Source organism: Chiroxiphia lanceolata, chromosome 9 (genome assembly GCF_009829145.1).
Source record: "Chiroxiphia lanceolata isolate bChiLan1 chromosome 9, bChiLan1.pri, whole genome shotgun sequence".
Lineage (NCBI taxonomy): Eukaryota > Metazoa > Chordata > Aves > Passeriformes > Pipridae > Chiroxiphia > Chiroxiphia lanceolata.
This window is the reverse complement of record NC_045645.1, coordinates 3,180,005-3,204,605: the sequence shown is the minus strand read 5'-3', so window position 1 is coordinate 3,204,605 and position 24,601 is coordinate 3,180,005. Positions and strand designations below refer to the sequence as shown.

Sequence of the window (24,601 nt, the reverse complement as noted above, 5' to 3'; positions counted from 1 at the left end):
ACAATGGTGGAGACAGCAGACACAACAGGGAAGTAGAGCCCAGGACCAAGAGAGGAGAAAGAAATTGCATTCAGAGCAGAAGAAAGAGAGTGACCTGGAAAATTATTCCAACAGCAGGAAGAGGCTGGGCTGCGCAATTTGGGGCTCATTGTTAGAGTGTGACAAGCCTGCCAGCAAGGGTGGATCCAGAGGAGAGAAGGAATGCTTGGAGAAAGCTATGAGATCTGAGATACAAGGTGGAAGAGAATCTAGTGCTAAGGAGTGTGAACGAATCCACTGGTGATGTCTAGTTTCATGACAAACTACATAGCAAGATTTCCACTGAATTGGACCACAAATCAACTAAAAATAGAGTAATGGTGCAAAATAAAAGGAAGACAAAAAAGAAAAAGAAGTGAAGAATAGCAAACAAGACTGATGCCTATACTTAACAAAGGAGAAAAAGTGATCCAGAAACCTTCAGCCCTGACAGTCTGATGTTAACAGTATTCAGTTAAAGAGTAACGTGGCACTCGGACAGGAAATGGGGGATAAAATAAGGTTTATTATATCTGACTAACCTAACAGTTGAAAAAAAACCCACAACCAAACAAAAAACCTAACGTCTCTATAAAGCTATAGGTCCTGCATGGACTCCAGTGAAACTGCTGTGAACCTTGGGACCAACTGGGAACCTTGGTAGATGCTGAGGCAGAAATAAGCACAGGAATTTCACGTAGGAAGGAGTGGTTAAGGTCAAGATGAAAGCAGAGCCTGGGGAAGGGAGCATATCAGGACACACAGAAGGTTACTACTGAGGTACTTGTGGATGTTTTTATAAATTGATTTCCTCAAGGACCGACTGGCACAAATATTAGGTGCAATCTGATGAAGTCAGAATGTTGTAGTGCATCAGCAGTGTAGGGGAAAGTAAAGGAATGCCGTACCACCAAAAAAAAAAAAAAAGGCATGAAAGCCCCCAGACTTTCTTTACTGCATTTTGGGGACTTTGTGAGCTGCAAGCATCTGAAGATGAGAAATCACAGGAGTAACCAGCCACAGAGTGACACTGAGCTGCCACTGCAAAATGGGACTGAGAAGGGCAAAAGCAACTCTGGCTGTATCCAGTTGGGGAATTCTTACTAGATGAGCACAAAGTCTGGCTTTGGCACCCATTTTCAGGACAGGAACCTTGCGCAGCAGCCCAGTCAGAAGAGCTACCATGGCATTAGGTGCAGGGACAGGCAGGCTAGTAGGAAAATGCTGGAAAAACTTGTTTAGTCTTCCATGTAATGGCCGAGAGGGAGATGATTGCCGTCTCCAAATACACTGTAGTGTAAACACCACGGCAGGAGCTATGAGAGATAAATTACAACGTTGGCACAGGAGCAAATGGATATTAACCAGCCGTGCATCCAATTAAGCTGGAAATGAGAAGATGATTCCTAACAATTAGAATAGTGAGTTCCAAAAACGCCTTCAGACCAGATGAGCACGAGCCAAGGCCCGGCCACTTTTTAGGATGCAGCTTGGCGTGGCTGTGAAGACACCGCAGGATGAAGCGGTGCTGGAAACAGCACGGGGTCGGAGTCGGGGTCTCCGAGGTGTCCTTCTGTCCTGCGTTTCCAAACGCTCGCGATGGCTGTTAAGGTGTCTCTGGGACAGAAAACGAGCCACCTGTTAATGGACCCATACTGGCCTCCCTCACGCCGTCACCACCGCCCTCAGGCCGGCCCTACGCACCCCACCCTGCCCGTGCCCAAACCGGGTCTTTTCCCCCTCCCTGCGCCCTTCCCTCTCCCGCGGCCCCCCCGCTCTCCCTCAGGCGGCGCCCGCGCGGCCCCGGCACCGCCGGCCTGGGCGTGGCCACGGACCGGGCGGGACGCGGCGGCCGCGCCGATTGGTGGCGGCTGCTTCGGGGGCGGAGCTCTGCCCTCCTCGGCCAATGGGCAGCGGCGAGGGGGGCGGGGCCGCTCGGTTTAATGGTGGGGGCGGCCGTGGCGGCGGCAGAGCGGGGCGCGGCCGGCGGTGAGTGCGGGTGGGTATCGGGCCGTGGGCACGTGGGACGGAGGGCGCGGGGCCCAGCCTTGTCCGGTGGCGGTGGGCCAGGGGTGCCCGGGCTACCCCAGCGGTCCTTTGGGATGTTTAGGAGGGGGCAGTTTGGGTGAAGGTGTCCCAGGTTAGCGGGTTTGGGCTGACTGTTGTGCTGTGCTGGGGGGACTTTGGGGCTGTTTGCGGAAGGGTGCTGGGGAGGCCTTAGGGGGGTTCAGCTGCTTTGGGGGTGAAGCTCTGCTGCCAGGGTAGGTGGGCCCTGCCCCAGGGAGGTTATGTGCTGGCTTGGCACCTGCTGACCGGGCTGCTGGAGAAGGCTGTGTGTGCGTCCCTGTCCCTGTCAGCTGGGATGCTCTCAGTCCTGGGAGGAGGTGGGTGGTTTCCCCTCACCACAGGCGTGGGGGAGCGCGGCGGGGGAGGCCGTGGCCTGATGGGTGGGGTGGCTGTTGTGACATGGGGTGACCACGCTGGGTGCGGCTGCCACTAGCGGAGGCTGTCACCCTTCTGGTGAGGGGGGTGCCCATAGTGGCGATGTGGATCCTCGTGGCAGTGCAGAGGTGTGCGAACCTACCCGTGTCAGAAGGAGGGAGACAAGTGGAGTCCAAGCTGAGTTGCTGAAGTGTATTTTTTTTTTTTAAAGTAGCTGGGTCCTGACGCTGTGAGGAGCTGCAGTGCTCCCTGGCTCACAGCCTGATGCCGCTGCCCCAGCGCTCCCTCCATAGGGCCAGGGAAGGGTGCAGTTAGTTCCCTTACCGCAGTCGGCTGCCTTCCCTGGGGCAGGGCCGCCCGCTCTGTGCGGGGTTGGGATGCTTTCCCGGCCGGCCGGGTAGAAGGACCGTCCCTCGGCGCTATTCTGTGCCGGGGCACAAACAGCGGCCCCCGCTCCGTGCCGGGTCCGGCAGGTTGCCCGAGCCTGGGGTCCTCCCGCTCCCTGACTCAGGGACCGGCGGCTGCGCGGCCTCTCAGGGACGGGATCGGCACCGCCGCGTTGGCGCTTCGGCGGGGCTGTGCCGGCCCCACAGGCGGCGGAGCGGCCCGCGGGGCTCGCTGGAAGGTGGCCGAGCCCCCTCCCCACACGCGGGGCCTCCCCGGGTCCGTAGCGGCCCTTCCCGGCCGCGCAGGCCCCGCTGGGCCGCGGCCCCGCTTCCGGGCCCGGCCGCGCCACACCCGAGCCGGGCCGGGAGCCGCCCGGGCGGGGGGGCTGGCGGGGCCTGTGCCGGGGCACTGGCGGGGGTGGCAGCGGGGCCGAGCGGGGCGCTCCCGGCGGGGGCACCGGGCTGAGAGCTGCGGGTACGCCGGGCAGCCCAGGAGGGCTGTGGTCTGCTGGGGCTTCGCTGCAGCGGGGCGAGAGCAGCCCCCGGCGGCCGGGGAGCTTTCTTGTGCACGGCCCTCGGCATCAATGTAACCATTGAGATGGCTCTTCCCTCCTCCTCCGGGCAGGGTGGCAGTACCAGGCCTCCCCCGCTGCTGCGACACAATGTCAGCTTTGAGTGCCGGCTCGTGTAGGTGCTTGGCCTCCCGCTGGCCCTCGCTCTGGAACGCGGTGGCAAGAGGAGGAGGTCACTGTCACCCTCCTGGTGGCAGCAGTCCTCTGGCCGCGGGCTCGCCTTGCACTGGTGTGGCCATTCACAAGGGTCTACACTTGCTGGATAACTTCAAGCTTAATAACCACTGGCAGTATAGTCTATAGGTCTCTTACATGGGCCTGTTCCGCTGTTGTAACGAGGGGGCAGTTGGGAAAGCTTCTTCTTTTTGATCTTATAACAGACTAAATGAGGCAGCATAAATAGGCATTGCAACAGGAGGGGAAGCTTTGGGGGTCACATCTATGCCTCCATGTCTGGGCTGTTTCCTGTAGGGGAGCTGTTAGATGCTTTCCCTGTGACTGACCACCTCGGTTCTGGAGTCCTAAAGGCAGGAAGAAGTGGGGTGAGTACCCCTTCCTGTGCTCAGTGGGCAGCGTGGGATAACACAGGGTGCTTTACCTGCTAGTGCATTTCCTTAGAGCATCTGTTCCCCTCTTGGTGGCCAGGATTGCCTGTGCAGCAGGGCATCTCTCCTGCTGTGCTGTCCCGAATTGACCACCTTCTCTTCTGCCAGAATGCAGCCAGGGCAGATTCCTAGCTGGATGGAGCTGACCTTCCCACCAGACCTGCCAGGCAGCTTCTTGAGGATGGCTTAGAGAGTCAAACAGCTGGCTGAGCCCTTGAGGCTTGACTGACACTGCTGTGTCTTATCTCTTTCCTAAGAAGCCCCTCTAGCTCATGGGTGTGAGCTGCTGCTAACAGCCTGTTCCTATGAGCAACAGCAATGATGCCAGCTGTTGCAGCATCTACTTGCTGCATCTCGCTGTGGGGATTAAGCCATGCCACCCACACAGCCTGGGCCTCTGCAGTCCTGCCCTGTGTTTTATTCTCACTTCTGTTTCCTGAAAGTCTTTTGGATGGGGGGATTCTGTGGTCCTTCAGGGCAGAAATGTGATATGAGAGAAAGTACTGTTAAAACTAGGGACTAAAAACTCACTCTGACCTAGAGCTGTCTCTCACCACCCGTTAGAGGTGAAAATAAGTGAGCTTATTGAAGGTGCATAGTATCTCCTTTTGCTCCTGATGCATAAAAGCTTTGCATCCTGAGGAACCTCTGAAGCTGGTGTCAGAAGCAGGTACATTGCTGCATGTTTGGCTTGGCACTGTCCTTGAAGCTTACAAGTGAATGCTTTCCTCTCTTCTGCTGAGGTTACAGCACAGTCAACACTCAGCCTGAGATCCTTCCTCTAGGGAGAAGCTCCCAGGAGAGAGAGAGACACTGGGAGTGGTGCCTATGATGGCCCAAGAGATGCTCTGTGTTTCTGTGCTTTTGTGTTGGACAGATGGTGGGAGTACTTGGGCTGGAAAGTCTGGTTCTTGCCAGTCAAACAGGTGAGGCAGCTTGGGCTCCTACAGGGAGGAGACGGTCCCCAGGAGCCAGGACTCTTCCCTGCAGGAGTTGTGGGGCTGCTGTTGCTCAGAGATGACAAGTTGTGGCTGCCACAGCCCTGTGTCTGCACACTACCTGAACCTTTAGTGGCTTGAGGATGGTGGAGGTGGTAACTGGGTCTGATGGTTCTTGATTTCCCTTAGTGTCTCATGGGGTTTTTAATTTCTGGTTGATTCTTCCCTGTGGGATGAATCAGGGTGGTAAGCCGTCACTGGCAGCAAGTTTTCCAGCTGTGCAAGGAGTGCTCTTACCCTGTGGGTCAGATCAGCTAGCTTTGCTCTCATAGTTTGTTAATAGATTTGCTCTGTACACACACAGATTTACAACTCATGCCGTTTCTACTTAATCCTAAGAGGCTTTTTCTGTCTGTAGAGGACCAGCAGTAGAAGCAACAGTCCTGACTTTGAGAGGTCCATCTATACCTGTATTGAGATCATCATGCCTCATGCTTCATTTTTTGTGCTTAAATGGCTGTGAACCCTCTTAAAGGTGGTCTCTACTAAGCCTTATGCTGTTGGGCTCTAGGTGCTGGAGTCCAACATCTCTTGTGCTGTCAGAAAACATCCCATTCTCTTGTTAGAAGGTGATTGTATGGTTGAACTGCCTTCTTGGTGTGGAGGGTACAGGGGCCCAAAGCTGATGTCATGGTGAGTGACAGGCAGTGACCCCTTGTCTCATTGAGAAGTGGCTCTGAGTTCACACTTGGGCTTCTTAAACAGTCCAGATAAAGCTGTTGGAGGGATTTTGTGAGTCTCTCCTTTCTGCATCTTGCTTTGTAGACTTTAATGTCCATCTGGTCTTGGTGGGGCTGTCTAATTAACACACAGACCTGAAAGGGGCAGAGCACAGTAATCATTTCTGTGTCATGATTACAGCCACTGTTGTGAGAACGGAGGTGAAGCCTTGTATTGAGGCATTTGCATAATGATGAAACCCAGTGATGAATGCTGTGGTACAGCCTGTCCCACCTTCATATCGGGGTACTCTGTTCCTTTGCTGGAGGGCTTTAGAAGGCTTGACCTGTTTTTAGATGCAGGTGTTAGAAGTTGGCCTTGCTCAGTCTAGTCCTGCCTGCCCTGCTCTGTCACTTGCCTAGTTCTGTCCTTCCTGAGTGTGCTCTCTCTGCACCCTGGGGGGCTGCTGGATGCCACCACTTTAGAGAGGGAGCCCAGCCATCTCTACCTTCTTCCCCCTTCGCCTGGTGCTGCATGAGGGAGTGGACACAGATCAGTATGGTTAGCTCAGAAAGGAAATACCTTATTTTCCACTTGTGTAGGTATCTCACCCTTTGTTTCTTTACTCCTTTGCTCCTTGCTATGTCACACTTTCTGCTTGATGTTGCCTTTTCTCTGCTTTTTCCCTGCTGTCCTCTCTACTGATGTCAGCTCCCTGAATATGCAGCCACCAGCATTGAATGTGATAAGTAGTAAGCCTGTTCTTAACAGCTTGAAGAGATGCTGTCCCTGAAAAAACTGTGCTGTGCATATAGACCTTTTACTGTAATGCATGCTCTCGTGGGACCTTGAGGTCTGATTACCTGCTGTGGTTTTCGTACAAGATTACCAGTACCTGATGCAATGGGTGTCTTCCTTTCCCTGAAAGCTTGTGAGGTGCCACACTGACTGCTCAGGCTCTGCAGAGCTTGCCTGTTAATCTTTCCCTGCTTCCAGTAAGCATGGGAAGGGGAGAGCTTAATTTGTTTGTAGGATGCTGTCCAAAGGCCTCAGGGTTTACAACTGCAGCGTGAGATAGTGATAGGGTATTAACACACACTTGGTGAAGATGGGGAAACTGCTCAGCTTCAGGCAGGTCACTTTGTGCCACTTGGATCCAGTGTGCCAGGAGCAGCACCCAGCCAGCATAGACTCCTGTAGCAGTTGCAACGGCAGCTCTTGCAAGAGCTGTTACATATCCTGGGTTTGAGAGTTTTCATCCCCTTCTCTGAACACAGACCTCCTCTACTGACTTCAGAGCACACACTACTGGGCTGTTAGTCATGGCTTTTGGCACTCAGCATGAAGTAGGTGGGCCAGAGGAAGTGACAAATGGATGTGATTTGAGTAGGAAAACTTATCTGGTGGTGCTAGCATGAAGTTTCTGTGCAGACTTTCTAGTTATGTTGTGGACTGAGTTCTGGGACTGGTTGTTCTCAAACTCTGATCAGAGTCTGTCCCAAGCCCTCACAGCTGAGGACAGCTGCTTTCCTGCTTTGGCCTAATTGGTTGGTATGGGTTTCTGCACTTGAAACACAGAAGCTTCTTCTCTCCTGCTAGACTTGCCTTCTGTGCCCTGTGAGTTGGTGCCAGGCATCTCTTTAGGCTGTGACTTCTTTTGAGAGAAAAACATGACTTTAGGTGTGTGTGGACAACACTACCTTAACTGAGTCTTCAGGGAATGGCTGAAATCATTAGCAGTACTGCAGGTGTACTTGAATATAGCTCTCCTGTTGAGTGCTCTCTGCTGCTTGTGCTTGTGCTGGTGTCCTGAGATGCTGTGTGTGAAGCAAGTGTGCACTGCCTGGTTACAGGCCACCTCCCTTTTACCTGAGCACAGAGAGGCAGACAGAGGAGATCCAAATTGAGTTTTTTGTGCTTCCCTGTAAACTTCAGTCTTAGAATGATCCCACTGCAGGGTTGATAAAGAACAAGGGTTTGCAGGTTATGGCTGTCTGGGCTACTTTCCCCTCCTGCCTTGCTCGAACTGCCTTGCTGCTTGTGTGTTGTTTAGGGCAGATATGGTTTTGTGTTCCCAATCTTGCAAGATTCTCTTGTGCACAAACTTAAGAAAGCTTGTGGAGCTGTGACTGTCAGCTCTTGGTAATGGCTTGAGGTGCCAGCCTTGTGTCTGCAGTACACAGCCCTGTCTGCTGCTACCAGAGCCTGGCTTGGTCAGTCCCACTCTTCTGCAGCAGCAGCTGCTGCTGGCAGGTGCTTCTGAACCACAGGTCCCTGTGGCTCTGCTGGGAAGCATAGTCTGTGGGTGCATGGGGCTGTGTGCAGGCCTTGCTGGACACCACAGTGACTTTCTGGAGTTCCAGAAAACTGGGCAGGTGCTTATGATGGGGAGCTGGGAGAGAAAGATGCCTCTTCTGAGAGGTTGTGGAGCTCAGAGCTGCATCAGGCAGCAAGCCTTGATGCTGGCTTGTAGATCAGGGATGTGAGTTGGTTTCACATCTGGCCAACTGATTATCTCCTGACCTTTGAGGGCTGCTACTCCCTTGGGAGACCCACAGAGGCCAGGCCTGCTTTAGCCAGTTGAACAAGGGCCCTGTGCCAGCTCTCCCTGGGGTGGCAGCTCTGTGGCCACCTACCAGACTGTTTTGGTGCTGCCTTTAATTAAACTAGTGGGGAGATAAGGGTGCTTGCTTTCACACTTATTACAGGGCTGATTTCTGACCCGAGTGCTGAGGAGTAGGAATGTTGGATGTCTGTGGCAGAGTCTGTTGCTTGCAGATGGTTGCTGCGTGGGGAGATATGTGCCCTGTAAGGCTGTTAACAAAACTAACTGCATTGAGCTCTGGTCTCTGTCAGTGTCGTGGTTCTGACAGTGCTGTCGTCTGACTGGGGCTGGTCATAAAGGGCCTTTCTGTTGTTGCTGAAGTTGCACTAATTAGCTGTATAGCTTGTTGGAAATATGCAGTGTACACATTGCTTGGTGTAAGCAAGTACTTAATCCTTGATGTTTGTTACTGGACAGATTGTGGCCTGATACTCTAGTTTGCAAATAGTGGGAACTTTTTCTCTGAGATGGGGAAGTGACTCCCTGTTGCTGAGAGATGGAAGATGTGTTGCAAGGTCTCTATGTATTGTGCAGGGTGTGTTTGGGCCCCTAGGGTTCCTGATGATTTGGGATGCTTAGACCTGTTTGCTTGACTTCTCTTCAGCTCTTCAAGGCTCAGCTTTGGGTTCCTCATCTCCTCCCAGCTCCTTGCCTAAGAGGATCAGGATTTGGGAGGAGTCAGAGGAAAGCAAGTGTCTCCCATGTGCAGAGAGGACAGATGAAACCAGTGAACTGTGAACACCTGCAGTGTGTGAAGTGTGGTTTAGCCTGGAGTGCAGTAAGAGCAGATGGCTGTCTGGATGGTAAACCACTATCAAAGTGCAGAGGGACATCAAGTCCTGATGTTGTGCACAGGGGACATAAGAGGGGAGTTTGGGTTCCCAGCCACTTGGTGCTCTGTGCTGGAAAACTCCTGCCTGCAGCAGAAAGGCTGGCACGGAGCAGTCATGGCTCAGGCAGGCCAGTGCACTTCACATCCCCCTGCTTAGTGAAGGTAACCCTTGAGCCTGCCCTACAACTGCCCCTTGGCAGCTCAACTGTCAGCACCCCAAGGCCAGTGGCTGCCCTGGTGGGACAGAGGAGGGTGAGACATACCTGCATCTGCTCACTGAGCAGGGCACACTGGGGCTGCTCTCTGGTGCAGGACCATGTAGCATGGCAGTGTGGATGGATGCCAGCTCTTGCAAAGACCTGAAGACCTTGGGTTTCCCTGGAGACGTGGTTGCTCTGTTAGCTGAATCTAGCACGATGTTGTTCCTCCTAGAGAAGCGGTGGAAAATGCATAGGTCCTTTTCATAAGGGCCTGTAGCATAATTCTGCTGGTTCTGCCCTGGTAGAAGTCTTGGTGCTTGCCTAGAGTCTGTGTTCAGGACAAATCCAATGCCTCCCATCTTCCCATGGCGCATGTGGCTGTAGCAGTGACAGAGGTCCTTCACAAGACACAGCAATAAGAGGGGCTTGTTGCTATTTGCACTGGTGGGGACTTCTGTGCTAGTGCTGGATTGAAATGGGCTTCTCCCACTGCTTGGGTAGATAGCTGTCATGGACCCCGAATTGTTCTGAGCTGAGGTCCTAGTTGGCCTGTTGTGCTAGAGCCTTGGTTGCATCAAAGTCAGCAAAGTGATCTGTAGTGCCTGGGCTGGAGTGTTTCTCTGCAGTGTGAGATGCAGCTCAGAGCTCAAAGGTGACTGATACTATCTCCTGATCCTAGCCTGCCCAAAACAGGCAAGTACTCTGCAGGATTTTTGTCTCTGCCCTGGACCTGTAGTAAGGCTGACTCATTCACCTTGATAAGATAAACACAGAGCTTGAATAGTCAGGTACGTCTGCTGGGAGCTGACTCTTTAGGGCTCCTCAATCTAGCAAATAAAGGTGTAGCTGTATGTAGTGGTTGAGAGCTGAAACTAGACAGACAAGTTTGGAGCTTGCTTTTAGCCATTAAAGCAACATAAAGCTCAGCAGCTTTCAGGACCTGTACTAACTGCATTTCCCACAGCTGCAGCTGTGAGTGGCTCTCAAGGATGCCATAGCTCCTCCTGCACTTTTTGCTGGCCTTTGCTGCATATGGACAGTGGATTATTTTGACAGGACCTTAAATATTACTAGTATCACAGTGATACTACCAGTGAGTATTGCTTGGTATTAAACCCCTTGAAACCTTGGGTTGGGAGGGTAGGCATCTGTTTTGCTCCTGGTGTGGGGATCAGTCCTGAGTGGGCTTTGTCCTATTGCTGCTGCAGCTGCCTCCAAGATGGCAGGGAATACTATAGTGAGCCAGAACAGTGTGCCGGGCCCCTGTGAAGATTACTGCCAGCAGTGCCTGTCATGTAGGTGCTTGGTAGCACTGCACAGGTTGTCTGCTGCCATCCTACCTCAAGCAAAGAGGACTTTGAGCTCTAACTCTTGCAGTGAAGCTGAAGGAGCGATGCTGGTGCTGGCTGGTGAGGGCTTGAGGTGGCAGTGGCTGCTGACTACTCCCAGCTGAGACCTAACTGGGAAGAAGGCTGCTCTGGCTTCAGCCTCATGGTTGGGAAGAGGCTGTGTGATTCCTGGTGGTGGCAGCAATATACCTACTGGGGAGACTGGGCTGGGCACCCGTTTCCCCAGGCCTGTGTGTGGGCAGTGATTCCTGTGTGCCTTCCTGGTGGAAGGGATAGGTGGAGTGTCTGGTAGCAGCTGTGGGGAATGCCTCCCTCGCAGGTGGGTGAGTCAGGTGAGGCTGTGCCTGTGCTCTGCCTCTCTTCCTGCTGCTCTGGTGTCCTGTGGGCTGGGGAGAGGCTGGGGAGTACAGGGAAATGGGTGAGGGTGTTTCAGTCTTGCCTACAGCGGTAAGAGCCTGGGCCCTTCCTGCTTTTCTGGAGAGCATCTGCCTGGATCACTGGTGTGTGCTCATAGTGAGGCTCACCAAGTGTGGCGAGTGCCAGTTCCTCTCCCTGCAGCCTGTCCTTCTCTTGTGGCTTTCTGCTATCTGGAAGGGGAGTGGAAATGCCATTGCCAAGCAGGGTGCACCCTCTGAGGTACTGGGTTATGTGATAGTAGTTTCTTGTCAGAGGGTTTTTTGCAAGGATATGAAATTGGGAACTTTGACACCAGAAAGTGATGTTTGTTTCTGAACAAGGCTTTCCTTCCTCATGCAGTGGGTCTGGCAGTGATGGTATGCTGCTTCTGGGGGGGCATCAGGGGGCAGGAGCCTAGAGCTGGTTATAGAGGCACTGCTCAGTGGAGGGTGTGGGCCAGTTCTATATCTCCCTTGACCTTGCACCAGGGTCAGGCAGAGCAGTGTGCTGAGTGGGTATGGGTGCCAGGGCTGGTGGCAATGTCATGGTGGCTGTGAGTGATAATACTTGAGCCTGTACAGCAGGAGCAAGATTAAGGAGCTGGAGATACAGTGCTGAAGTTGGAAGCTTTCCTAGCTGGCTTGTAATGTTGGGATCTTGCCTTGGAAGGACTGCTGGTGGTGGATGATGGGGTGCCCAGCAGAGCTGGGGAAACAGGACCAGGCTCAGCGAGAACTGTGGGGCATGTGGCTCAGCTGGAAAGTGGATGCTGGTGTGTGATCAGCTGAGAGCAGCACTGGCCAGATACACATGATTGTTTCTCTGAAGCTGTGCTTGAAATTTGCTGATCTGCAGGGCTGTGCTCTGCAGGCTGCCCTCCTGGGAAAACAGCTGCCTGATCTGCTCTGCCTCTCTCCACAGAGATACTGCCACCACCATGGAGGGGATTGTGACCATGTATCAGGACTTCATGAAGAAAGCAGGTGAGTGTTTGGCTCTGCCCAGAGTAAGGTAGTGCCTTACTGCCACGGGCTCTGTGGGGATGGTCTGTCATCCCTGAAGCAGTCCGGGTCTGGCTGCATCCTGCCTCCACCCTTACACAGATGCGCCTCTGGGGTTTTTGTGCTGCCTGTTATGAGGCTGTCTTGCCTCAGTGCCCGTGCAAGTTCTTCTGGGGCACTTGTGGATCTCCAGGCTGCCCTGCAGTGTGGCTTCAGGCTATACCCTGCTGAGTCTGGCTGTCTTCACCAACCTCTACTCCCAGACTGCTTCCCTACCTGCACTCCTGTCCTAGGAGAACAGGATTGCCATGTCCTTGCCTCCCCTCTGGCAGTGGCATTGCTGGCAGCAGGTTGGGGTGAGGACTAACTGCTCTGCACCCCGGCTCTTTCCGCAGACCCCCGCATCGCTGATTATCCACTGATGCAGTCCCCATTCCTTGTGATGGGCATCCTTCTGGGATATGTCTACTTTGTCCTATCCTTGGGTCCCCGGCTAATGGCCAACAGGAAGCCTTTAAACCTGAAGAAGTTCATGGTGCTATACAACTTCTTTCTGGTGGGACTCTCACTTTACATAGTCTATGAGGTGAGTTGTTGGCAGCATGGTCTAGCACGGATAAAGCAGTGTGTACAGGCTGCATGGGTGATGGGGAGCCCCTTTTCAGGCTGTTCCCTGCCCTTCTGTGCAGAGCTTGACGTGCAGTGAGTGATGTGTTGGGCCTCACCCCAGTGATGCTCTTGTTGCAGTTCCTGATGGCAGGGTGGCTTACTGGGTACACCTGGCGATGTGACCCTGTGGACTTCTCGCAGGACCCCAAGGCCCTCAGGGTGAGTTCTCATCCCTCTCCTGGTAAGTGGGAATAGCCTTTAATGCTTCTGTTTGGAAAGCAGGGTCACAGCCACTGCCTCTCCCGAGACAGAGGATTTGCAGGCTCTGGCTCTTGGTTGCACCCTGGGGTTACTGTGTGAAGACCTTTGGTCACTGGACATGTTCAGGCTGAGGTGGGTCTCTAATGTTAACCTGTTCTGTTACAGATGGTCAGTGTTGCTTGGCTCTTTGTTTTCTCCAAGTTCATCGAACTGACGGACACGGTGAGTGAGTTACTGAGAAGGCCTTGTCCTTACTTGCTGGGCAGGGAGTTAGGGCCCACCGTACTTGGGGTAGGTGCTTTTGCAGCCCTTCCAGTCTGACCTGGTAGTGCTTCTGTTTGGCATCACTGCCAAAGAGGCCACTCTGGGATATTGCTGAGGCCTCTCTGGGCATGCTACAGCTCTGGAAGCTGTGAGGTGACCTAGTGTGTGATGGCATCGAGCATGGAGGGAGGGAAGCATCCCTGGGATCAGACACTGAATTAGTGGCCCAGCCTGCTCTAGCTGCTCCCAGGACTGCAGGTCCTTGATGCTGTTGGGCTTTCGTTGCAGGTGATCTTTGTCCTGCGGAAGAAGAACGAACAGGTCACATTCCTGCACCTTTTCCACCACTCTGTTCTGCCATGGAGCTGGTGGTGGGGAGCAAAGTTTGGTCCAGGTAAGATGGAAACTGTCTGGGTGCATGGCTTGGGGGAAAGGGTGGGGTTACCCTGGCATGCTGAGAAGGGGTTTTTGGCCCTGCTGGGCTCTTAGGAGCTCCCTGTAGTGCTGATTGCTGTGGAATATTGACCTGCACTAATGGAAGTCTGTCTTAACAGGGGGAATGGGCTCATTCCATGCCATGATCAATTCCATGGTGCACGTTGTCATGTACTTCTACTACGGGCTCTCAGCAGCAGGACCTGCCTTTCAGAAGTACCTGTGGTGGAAGAAACACATCACGGCCATCCAGCTGGTGAGTCTGTGCAGTGGAGCAGAGCATGTACTGCAGTTGTTGTGAGGGACAGGCCAGCCCTTGTACATTTGAAAGGCGCTGCCAGCAGCTGCAGTTGTCTCCTCTGTAGTATATCACTCTGAGCTTCTAGCAGCCTGGTTATTATGCTGCTCAGCCTGCTGCCCCTGGGCTGCAGCCTTATTGGGAGGGCAAGAGGCACATGCTGCCCTGAGACTTGTGCCTGCCTCTTCCGGCTGCTGCTGACTGTGCCTCACCATAAGGACCTTTGCTTCAGAGTGGGAAAGGAGCCTGTGGGTTTCATATGGAAATAAGGTCTCTAGTGGGTTCCCTGATCCCATGGATAACTTGTTCTTGCTCTGCCTTGCTCCCAGGCACAGTTTGTGATTGTCTCCGTCCACATCTCCCAGTATTACTTCATGCCCAACTGCCAGTACCAGTTCCCCATCTTCATCCACCTTATCTGGATTTATGGGACCATCTTCTTCATCCTCTTCTCCAACTTCTGGTACCAGTCCTACACCAAGGGCAAACGGTTGCCCAGGGTGGCTCAACAAGCAGCCCAGCACAACGGCAGCAGCATCCATGAAAATGGCACTGTCACCAACGGCAAGGTCAAAGCCAACTAGAGGGCAAAGTGCTCCCAGAGCCAATGAGAGCCCCGGGGCAGAGGCAGCTGGGACCTGTCCCTCTGTTCCTGGGTGCCACTAGCCAAGTCAAGTGCCTACAGACTGTTGTACCCCTGTGCCCAGCCCTGCTGTCCTCTGTCTGCATGCCCAGCCCCTCTGCTCTGAGCAGCCATGGGCCACTTCTCCTGCTCCTAGGAGGGCTTGTGCTGTTTCTCAGTGTTGCTGAGCAGAGAGGCAGCTGCCTGCATCACAGCTGTGGGGCTGCAGTCCCATTCCAGTGTTTCCAAAGGAACTTCCCCCAAGTGCCTACATCTGGCCCTTCTGCCTAGGGGCCATTTCCTTCTGAGTAGGACCAAAAGAAGACACCACTTCCTGTCCTGGTGCCCTCTCCTCTTCCCTGTCTCACAAGAGCCTGTGTGGATGAGCAGATTTGTCCCTGGCTGCTTGCCACTGCCAGCTCAAGTGTGAGTGCTCCTGCTCTACGCTGCCTTGTGCCACTTTGTTCCATGCCACAGTGCTGCATGTCCCTGTGTGCCCAGCTGGGGGGTCCTGCTCTGGCACATCTGTGCCCAGGTGTGGCTGTGGAGAATGTAGGGGCAGTGCATATGGGACTTGAGGGCCCAGACCTGCCCAGTACAGTACACATGCCCTGTGCCTAGTACATAGCAGGGGCTGCGACATCCTGAAAGGCTTCCCCCACGTGATAAGCCCAGGTTGCTCTGCCTTTCTGTGCCTGGGCTGGGTGCTCAGTGTGTGCTTTAGCCACACTTACCTGATCCTCTATGGCAGCTGGTGGCTTGCTCCAGAGTGGGGGAGACCAAACTCAGCCTAGTCTTGGACAACTTCCATTCCTGTAAATTCAAGACTTGAGCAATAAGTGCCCCTTAGAATCAGCTCCTGGGCTCTGCTGCTTGGGACCAGCCCTGCTCTGGCCTAGCATGAACACAGCAGAGGGTGGTTGTAGCATACCCTGCTGTGGTGTAACAGTGAGCACCTCTTGCCTCTTTGGATCTGACCGGGTCTGGGTGAAGGTGGACTTTGCCCTACAGCAGGGCAGTGCAGCAGCTCTCCTGGGCCTGGTGCCTGTCACCTGCTCTGGCTGTAACCAAAACATGCTGATGGCCTTGAGGATGAGGTGAAGGAGCCAGGCCCTGTCAGATTGGGCTGCTCTTCTATCACAAATAAACAGGCAGAAGGAGAAATGGCTCTGTCCTCTTGTTTTCTTGGCTCACTGTACACAGAAGCTGTTCCAGGTGCTTGGCCCTGCCCAGTGTGGTTGGAGGCAGGGCTGGGAGAAGCAGCTGGTGTAGCAGGTTTGTGTGTTGGGGGGGAGAGTGATAGCTGTGTGCTGATGAAGCAGATGGCAGATTGTTTCCAAGTGTTTTGGTAGAGCAGTGCTCAGGGCAGGAAGTGTGTCAAGGCTTCTGTTGTGAAAGTGACTCCACCCTGTCAAAGAATGGCTGGGGTGGAGTGTGGGTGAGGGCTGGGCACTGGGCCACCTGCCCAGGAGAAGCTGCTGCTTTTCAGAAATCCTGGGGAGCTGAGGTATGGCAGAGCAGGGAATAGAGACCCTGGCAACTCGAGTGATTGGGAAACAGCAGTTTATTGCTTTCTGCACCTGCTGAAGCAAAACTGCTGCCATCTGTGAACACCTCTGCAGCATAGATCTGTGTGCAATGTAGCTCGGGGTGGTCAGAGAGAGAGTTATGTTGTTGCTGCCTTGCTCTTGCTGCAGAAGTGCCTCTCACCTGGCTGGGCTCTGTTTTCTGCACTGTTGTCTAATTCAGGTGTCTCCTCAGTGCTGTTGGGGTGCTGGGCTGCCTTCTCATCACCCTGTGACTGGGGCCCTCCTGGGCAGCCTGGGTGCTGACTCAGGCCTGGGAAGAGGAGTGGGTACTGGCTGGGCAGCTTGTGGCTGGGAGGAACGTGTTAGAGCAGCTGCCTCCAGATGCTGAGTTTCACTGTGGGCTTGGCTGTGGGGTAGGAGGGCTTTAGTGGATGTCCAGCCAAAGCCCTGGAGCAGGGCTTGGTGTTAGAGGAAGCTCTGCTGATCTTAGCTGGGCTGCTGTACAGCTCAAGGCCATGCTCTGAAATGCAGGAAAGCATCTTCAAGTGACCTGAACTGGTGTGACTAATATGCCTGAACTGCACATGGTATCACCCTGTTTTACAGGCCTCAGTGCCCTTGTACGTATGAAGCCGTAAACTGGGATTTGGTTGCTGCACTCTGTGGTGTTCTCCCAGTTTTGCTGCTTCTCTGTGAGCAAGGACTTGCATGAAAGCTTGTTCTGGTCCATGCTGAAGTGGTGTGTAACATTAGTTCAGTGCTCAGAAGTCACCACTTCAGGAGCTGTTGTTGATGGTCCAGCTGAGATGGACCTTTTCCTGTCAAGCCTCCTTCTCCCCTCCAGTTGGCTCTTGGCAAAGACAGGACTGTCTTTGTTTCTGCCCAAAATAGTAGCAATACTTTAAACTACTTATGCTTAGTATTTTAGAATGGGCTGTTCCCTACATGTGCTCTGCTCTCCCTTCCTCCAATTGTTCCAGTTAGCTGTGCTCTTCTGTGGGCTGGCCATGGCACTTGGTAATTAATATGCTGTCATGCTGTGAACTGAATTCACACCTTATAGGGCTGTGTTTACTGGGCCTGCTGGATCAGTGCCCAACTCCTTCCTCTGCTCCTCCTCACTCCAGGGCAGTAGGACCAGTAGGGGCCAAAGACATTGCAATACCATTACCCTCTAGTAATGCTCAGAGGACCTTCAAGGGCTGTGTAATGCACAGCTTCTGGGAGTAGGGTATGTGCTAAGGAGAAAGAGCCTGTATTGCCTGTCTGAGAAAGCTGAGCTGCTCTTACATGGGAGTGAAAAAATTGCAACAGCTTTTAGGTATATAAAGCCTTCCTTCCAGGTCAAGAACTGTGGGAAGGCTTAATCAGCTGTGGGGCTACAGGGCAAGTCTGTGCTAACTCCCAGCACCAAAGTGCAGGGGTGTGGGGCAGGGCTCCTACAACAGCAGCACAGCTCTGGGGAGGAGCCCAACCTTGCATCTGGGTTCCTGCCTGCTTCCCCATTAGACACAGCTGCTGCCCTGGGATCTGTGTGTGAAGGCCAAGGAGAGCATCTTCCTTGGACCTCCTGTGACCTTCCTCAGGTGGCCAAGCAGGGATGCACCAGCAGTCCTGCTGGGAAGGTGCTGGGCTCAGCTGCTGCAGGCTGTTTTTTGAGACTGTGCCCCCCCCATATCAGTAGTGAGTGTGAGGTGCACCCTCACTGGCCTTGGCACAAGTTGGTGCTGCCTGTGCCCACCTTCAAAGGTTCCAGCTAGCTTAAAGCTCTGGAGACAGAGCTGGTGCCGGGTACAGCATGGTACTGTGCTGAGGGGAAGGTGAAAGCAGTTAATAATCCACCCTTAGCTAATCACAGGCTGATGGGAGGCACAGGCTTTGTGGAGCTGCTTTGCACAGGCCAAGGTGCTAATCAGCTGCACAGTGTCCCCAGCAGCCCCAGGCTGTGCTGGTGCAGCTGAAGGACAGGCCTAATGGGTCTGGTGCAGCCCCACAACTTCAGACACTGTGGCTCCAACATGCAGAGCAGCACGGCTGTGCTGGCTCCTGCTCAGGTAAAGGCTCAAATATGTTCCCTGCAACTTGCACCAGCATAACCCAGCCTGGATAAAATGCATTTTTCCAAGTGCGGGGGAGTCAAGCTCTGATAAATGTTAGCTGAGTCCTGCTGCCTGCTTCCCTGCATGCCAGCCCCAGCCTGGCACCAGGGCTTCCCCTCAGCTGGAGGGGAGGACAGAGATCGGGCTGCTGGAAGAATACGTGACTAAGGGCTGTGCACAGAGTTGGTGGTCCTTTGTGAGTCTCTCGCATGACATCCAGGCTGGCTGTGGCAATGTAAACTAACCCTTTGTTTTGCATCAGGCTTTATGTCATTGCCAGCCCCTTTCTGGCCTTTGGGGTGATTACAGCTGTTACTGTATGTTTCCACCCCCTCCTCCCCCTTTTTTTTTTCCAATTTTAACTGGCTCTTAACTTCAGTACTAAACCACTGCAGAAGTAGCTATTCTACTCCAGCACCATAAGCAGGCAGTGTTGGCTGCCTGTAGCAGAACAAGACAAACTAGTGTGCACATGACAGCTCAGACTGCCAAAGACTGCTCTGGAGCAGGTGAGCACTGCAGATCCAGAGTCATGAGACAGGACACAACAGAAGCTGGGGCCACAGCCATACCGTGCTTTCACTGAGCCTTGCTCTTCCCCACCCCAGCTGGCACCAAAGCAGGCTTGAGCTGGGCAGAGGGCCCTGCCTGAGGCAGGGGCCAGCTCAGCAGTGGATCACTGAGGCAAGTCAGAGCTATTTGCTTTCAACCCTGCTGTGCTTGTGGTCAGCATCAAGATGGGGCAGGTGACATACATACCTTAGCTGGGACAGATGGAGAAGTACAGCCATTGCACAGTATCCTTATCTTAGGGCTCTATGGCTGTGCTAGGCTCTGTCTGCCTGTAATCAGGCAGGCCTTAAGGAACAAGGGCTCCACCCTTTGCCCAGATCCCAAACCACAGGGAGGAGGGACTTGGTTCTGGGATCCATAGCTTCTTCCATCCGATTCCATAAAAAAGTCAAGTTAAAGCACTTTATTAACATTTAAAATACTGTACAGCATGTAAACCAAATACCCCCCTCCCCACAACAACCCTGTGCTTTCAACGGATGCTCTGGTGAATAATGCTGGGTTTGGCACTGTTTGCCTTCTCTTTCTCCTTCTTCTTTATGGGGTCCATCTCAAAACAGCGCCAGAGCCTCAGTGTTTCATCAGCAGCTGCTGAGGCCACTGTTGTACCATCAGGGCTCATAGTCAGGTTCAAGATTCTGGCAGTATGACCTGAGGAGGAGGAGTTGGGCAGTCACCCTGTGCACATTTACTCCTGTGTGCCCCCCTGAGTCCCCCCAGCTTGCATAGCTATCCCCCCCACTGTGCTGTGGCAGCACCAATTCAGACCCTAGGCATGCATTTGGAGAAAGTGTTTCTTCAACAGCCCATGGGCATCCCTCACTCCAACAGCATGCCCTTGCATACCGTCCTGCAGCAGTGATGCTGCAGGCTCAAACCAAGGACTGCATCTGCCTTCAGCCTCTGGCAGCCCCCCCTTCCCCAGGCAAAGGGCCCAGCCTACCTTGCAGCTCTGCAATCTTAGTCATCGATGGATACTTCCATATAACCAGCTGATTCTGTGCAAAGCCATGGCCTGAAATGAACTCCTTGTAGTTTGTTGACCACAGGATAGAACAGACCTGAGAAGAGGCAGTAACACAGGTAAGACAAGCTGCTTGTGCTGATGCTCACCAGCCACAGCTGAGCGTGGTCCCCTCCTTTCCCATGCCTCTGGGCCTCAGGAGCCAGCAACTCTGTGTAGGTGTGCTGCCAGAAGGTGTTTGCTCCAAGCTGATAATTCATGTCTCACCTGGGAATGGGCATCCACAGAACTGAGGCAGGCCCCAGAACACACATTCCAGATGCGGATATGTCTGTCGCTAGTCCCACCTCCAGTGGCCAGAACGTTCATCTGCCACGGGCACCATGCCACAGCCTGGGAGAGAAGAGTTCATTCTACAACATGCAGGAGGCAACCTGGGCACAGCCAGTGCTGCACGTCCGCCTTGCACACACCCGTGTGCCCACGGCAGCCTACGCTCACCTTGACAGCACCCTGGTGCTGCGTGAAGGTCTGTACAGGACTGATGTCTCCACTGCCCCCCTGGGCGCATGGCCAGACGTTCACCAGGTTGTCATTGCCACCACTGGCCAGGTAGCGGCCATCTAGAGACCACTCGAGCCCACACACCTCCTGTGTGTGGCCAGCAAGCGTGGCCACGTGATGCTCAGCCACACGGACGTCGTGGTGGTGGATGTGGCCAGTCCGTGCCCCACTGTGGGGAGAAGAAAAGGCTTGCAGGGTTCAGGCTGACACATTTTCACCCGAATTCATTTCTGTGTTGTTGCAAGACTGCTGTACCTGCCACTGGATTTTATCCAGTGTTACCAGCATCACCGGTCTGTTGGTGTGAGTGAAGCAGCCACACAAGCTCTTCACAGCTTCAGCACAAAGGGCAGTACAGAAGAGAGGCTTTCTCTGCACAGTCCCAACAGAACAGGCTGAGTAAGAAGCCCAAGCTAGAACAGAAACTCCTCTCTGCCATCCTTAACCCACACTACTCACAGATCTAGGGATAGGAATCTGCAATAACTGGACACTGTCCTTGACCCACCCAGTGCTTTACCTGGAGAGGATGTAGCTGTTCCAGCTGAGGGATCCCACGCGGGCACAATGGCTGGTCATGTTTCGGAGACGCTTCTGCTGCTGAACATCCCATAGCTAGAGAGGAAAAGCAGTAAGTTCTCCAGAGGATGAACCCCAACACCATTGCTATGCCCTAGGAAACTGGCATTCAGCCTTCTCAGTATGGGAGCAGAGAAAATTGTATCTCATGCCTATAGTACAGAAGATAACACCAGGTATCAGAAACCCCCCAAACCAAACTCTGCCTTGCATGCTGCAGTTGGCTGTGGACAGTTCCACCCCATACCAGGCAAGAAAAGTTGGGTGCATTGCATCCTTCCTGTGCTAGCCAAGCCTTTGTCCCCATGCCCCACAGCTCCATCAACCCTTAGACAGCACATTTGGTTTTACTGCTGCACTCACCTGGACCTCAGCATTACTTGTGCCAACAGCAAGGTAGTTTCCTTCTTTGATCCATGACAAAGAGGAAACATAAACATCTGGATGCTCTATCTGCAGCAGCTGGATAATCTCCCCAGAGACATCATTCCACAGATAAACAGAGTTGTCCAGAGCCACTGCCAGGAAGTTCCGGGAGCTCCAGTCAATGAGATTCAGATCTACAATTTGGAAGAGCAACACAGGTCACACCATGCTTACCTGGAGAGCCCTGCCCTTCACCAGTGCTGATGCCAGGTCTTCCACCTGCACCAGATGTGTGTGTACACATGTGCATACACACACATAGAAGTAATGGGCAGCTAGTCAGGTCAGGTAACCCTGACCCAAGTCACCTACACAGCACTCTGGACCACCATTCCTAGAAGGCTACACAGGGACACTCCAGAAGTGGTCTGTGCTAGCCTGGGTGCATAAAGTAATTCAAACAGCCCAGTTACACTGTCCTAGGAACTGCTCTCCAGTGCAGAATGTTCTTGATGCCCAGCACTCAACACTGCATCCTCCTTACAGTAGTCGTTGCGGATCTCCGGTGCATCCAGGATCCGGTCTGGCATTGAGGGAACGTATCTGCTGTTCTTCCTGCTGGATCCAGGTGTCATTTTCTGACTGTAGAGCACTTTCAGGTTATTTTGATAGCCTGTGTGCAGAGGAACAGATTTGTTGACCTGAGTTACTGTTTCCTTCCAACCTAGTGCTGCTCATCCAACTAGGAATCCCTTCCAGTGAAAATGAAGTCCTGAGAGAAGAGAGACGCTCAAGAGAGTGCAGTGTGCTAAGCACCTCTGGCAGTATGAACTGCTGAACCAGGGTGAGCTACACTTTCTTCAGTCACAGAAACACTTGTTTTTTTTGTATCCCATTATGTTTAGATACAGTTCAACTAGAAAGTGCACAGCAGAGAGCTTGAAGCTCTTGCAGAGTTCAGGAAGGTTTGTCGCCTCCAGTACAACTGGCAGTCATTTCAGCTTTCCTAAATAAATTCACTATAACTGCTGTGCTATCCCTCAACCTCAGAAACCCTAAGAAGGGAGACTCCAGTGTGCATAGGAGGTCTCAGAAGCCAGATAGTCTCTCCTGTGACCACACAGGACCCCTGACCAGATCTCCCCAGCTGATTCGACTCATGAACTCTGTGTCATACCTTCCGGAGCATACTGTGGCTTTCCACTGAGGCGGAGGATCTTTGCCTCTTCTACATCAAAGCCATTCAGATTCACTGCCCAGGCTTTCTGTTGCTCCTACAGGGACAAACCACTCTCAGTGCGACGCATTTGAAACACAAAGCCCACAGTGCAGTTAAAACATATACCTAAGCCCCCTTCTCCCAGAATCAGGAGGTGTACAAACAGTGCTGCAAGAGTCAGCCATAGGCAGGTCAAAGTAGTTTTCCCTCAGATGTTGGCACATTGTCCTGCTCACATTTTCATACAGTGGCAAATTCAGTGACACTGCCAGTGGGAAAAGCCACAGCCACAAGGGACCAAATGCTTCATAAACAGATTTCAGAAACACAGTGTAAAACATTCCAGAATTGCACCCCATGTAGACATTGTCCTAGAATAGCTACCACCAGCAGTTTTACTGTGCATAGGGCCACAGCTTTGTGTTTTTGTAGCCTGCTATATTTGAAAGCCTCGTTAGCCAAAAGCTGAATTTTGCTACCAGAGGCAGCATAGGCTAGAGTAAGTGACAGGCTCTACAGCTTCCCTTGTATGCCAGGCTCCTGAAGCCCAGAGCTTGAAGTTGTCAGCCACACATGCCCACTGCATAGAAACTACAATATACTTTTCTGTAAATGGGCAGGAAGGATTAAGTGTTTGGAAGTGCTTGTTGAAGTAACTGTGCCTTAGCAACATGCTCACCTTCTTGGTAGGAGATTCCTCAGCAGGGTCATTCTCTTTGGTTAGGAGGAAACTTGCCATATCCATCTGCATAGTGCTGCGGTTGGGAATGTAGCGATCCCCCCCAGCCCTTGTTGGTGTGCTCTGAATTTTGGATCCAGATTTCCCTGTATTTACATACATAAATATTGTCTTACAGCTATTTAACAGCCTGTATTAGAGTTTTCACGAGAGCAAACCCAGCACTCTTCCACATCACACCTACCATTCAAGTTCTAGACCAACATGACTCTCAGACCTCGTGCCATCCAGCCACAACTAACTGATCTTTCCCCCCCTGCCCCCAAGCTCCAGTTAGGGACTACCAGGAGACAACTTGGGTCTAGTGCAACAGTTCCAGAGATCATATATAAGGGGAGGATACAAAACCAGGTACACCACGGAAAGCTGTCAGCAGACAGTCCTGCCTACACTTGTCCCAACATACAGCTGTGCCAGCAAGGCTCAGCGGAGGGATCAGCAGTTCATCCAGCCCTGGAGCTCAGCTGGGGAGGAGGTAGAGTGACCTGCCAGAAGCCGGGCCCCTGCTGACCCGCCGGCCGCCGAGGGTACCTGGCACAGCCCACAGCCTCGTGGCTACAGGCAAGCAGCCCGGACTCGCCCACCTTGCCTCTGCCGCCACTCACCGGGTGTCTTGGACGGCGTCTTGCTGGAGCTGTGGGAGCGATTAGCCGGCTTCATGGGCGACACGCCGAGGGGGCTAGGCCCGGGGCCGCTCTCCTTGGCCTTGCGCTGCCACCGCGCCGGCGGCGCGTTCGGGATCGGCGTGTCCAGCTTGAGCAGCCCCTGCAGGTCCGCCTCGAACAGGAACTGCGCCATGGTCCTGCGGGCGGGCGGCGTCAGCTCGCTCCGACGGGCCCTCCCCACCACTGGACAACCCCCGCGGCTCTCCCCGACCGCTCCTCGGGTCCCTTTCCATTCCCCCGTTATCCCCTCCAGCCGCTGCTCGGGGCCCTTTCCATCCCCCCGTTATCCCCTCCAGCCGCTGCTCGGGGCCCTTTCCATCCCCCCGTTATCCCCTCCAGCCGCTGCTCGGGGCCCTTTCCATCCCCCCGTTATCCCCTCCAGCCGCTGCTCGGAGCCCTTTCCATCCCCCCGTTAGCCCTTCCAGCCACTCCTCGGGGCTCTCTCTGCTAACGGATATTCTCCCCCTTCTCCCCTCCGTTTCTCAGTGACGACTTCACCACAGCCATGCCCAGGACAGGCTCCCCAGCCCGGCCGCTCCCTCACCGCCGCTGCGCCGTCACCCTTCGCCGGCCCCGCCCGCGCCGCGGCATTTTAAAGCGCGCGCGGACGCGGCCCCGGTTGGTCGCTTCAAACCCAACGGCCGCGCGCTGCCTAGCGACGGCCGCGCGCCGCAACGCCATTGGCTGAGCCGTTGGGGGCGGGTGCAGGGGGCGGGGCCATCCCGCACAGCGGTGGAGGGGCCATCGTGCT

At 53.8% G+C, this 24,601-nt stretch overlaps 2 protein-coding genes and 1 long non-coding RNA gene across 7 annotated transcripts; 1 reads left to right on the top strand and 2 right to left on the bottom strand.

Annotated features, from left to right (window-relative positions):
• Positions 1-799: 799 nt before the first annotated feature.
• LOC116790640 lies at positions 800-2,912 on the bottom strand. Its single transcript, XR_004358435.1, has 2 exons — positions 2,603-2,912; positions 800-1,635 (listed from the first exon to the last, which is right to left on the bottom strand). It is a non-coding gene; the product is annotated as an uncharacterized LOC116790640 (long non-coding RNA).
• Positions 1,951-15,719, top strand: ELOVL1 (ELOVL fatty acid elongase 1). 3 transcript variants are annotated; one of them, XM_032695763.1, is made up of 8 exons: positions 1,951-2,007; positions 11,985-12,046; positions 12,460-12,650; positions 12,812-12,892; positions 13,100-13,156; positions 13,487-13,592; positions 13,753-13,889; positions 14,261-15,719. In XM_032695763.1, the coding sequence occupies exons 2-8, from the start codon at positions 12,001-12,003 to the stop codon at positions 14,513-14,515; spliced, it is 873 nt and encodes a 290-aa protein (XP_032551654.1). In that variant the 5' UTR covers positions 1,951-2,007; positions 11,985-12,000; the 3' UTR covers positions 14,516-15,719. The 3 variants fall into 3 exon arrangements, with proteins under 3 accessions (XP_032551654.1, XP_032551656.1, XP_032551655.1); XM_032695765.1 differs by lacking the exon at positions 1,951-2,007 and adding an exon at positions 2,827-2,933; XM_032695764.1 differs by lacking the exon at positions 1,951-2,007 and adding an exon at positions 3,280-3,321.
• A 3,423-nt stretch (positions 15,720-19,142) lies between these two features.
• CDC20 (cell division cycle 20) lies at positions 19,143-24,507 on the bottom strand. 3 transcript variants are annotated; one of them, XM_032697037.1, is made up of 11 exons: positions 24,395-24,507; positions 23,791-23,987; positions 23,126-23,271; positions 22,405-22,501; positions 21,772-21,900; positions 21,225-21,421; positions 20,803-20,897; positions 20,220-20,451; positions 19,986-20,111; positions 19,698-19,815; positions 19,143-19,405 (listed from the first exon to the last, which is right to left on the bottom strand). In XM_032697037.1, exons 1-11 carry the CDS (start codon positions 24,439-24,441, stop codon positions 19,227-19,229), a joined length of 1,563 nt encoding a protein of 520 aa, XP_032552928.1. In that variant the 5' UTR covers positions 24,442-24,507; the 3' UTR covers positions 19,143-19,226. The 3 variants fall into 3 exon arrangements, with proteins under 3 accessions (XP_032552928.1, XP_032552930.1, XP_032552929.1); XM_032697039.1 differs by having other exon boundaries at positions 24,349-24,462; XM_032697038.1 differs by lacking the exon at positions 24,395-24,507 and adding an exon at positions 24,341-24,359.
• Between the last annotated feature and the right edge of the window lie 94 nt (positions 24,508-24,601).

Coding starts and splice junctions, on each gene's coding strand:
- CDC20 (XM_032697037.1), bottom strand. CDS start 24,441: ATGCCGCGGCGCGGGCGGGGCCGGCGAAGGGTGACGGCGCAGCGGCG. Junction 23,272..23,790: donor GACGCCGTCCAAGACACCCG/GTGAGTGGCGGC, acceptor ATGTAAATACAG/GGAAATCTGGATCCAAAATT. Junction 21,422..21,771: donor GGAGATCCGCAACGACTACT/GTAAGGAGGATG, acceptor TCCAAATTGTAG/ATCTGAATCTCATTGACTGG.
- ELOVL1 (XM_032695763.1), top strand. CDS start 12,001: ATGGAGGGGATTGTGACCATGTATCAGGACTTCATGAAGAAAGCAG. Junction 12,047..12,459: donor GGACTTCATGAAGAAAGCAG/GTGAGTGTTTGG, acceptor CTCTTTCCGCAG/ACCCCCGCATCGCTGATTAT. Junction 13,157..13,486: donor TCATCGAACTGACGGACACG/GTGAGTGAGTTA, acceptor CTTTCGTTGCAG/GTGATCTTTGTCCTGCGGAA.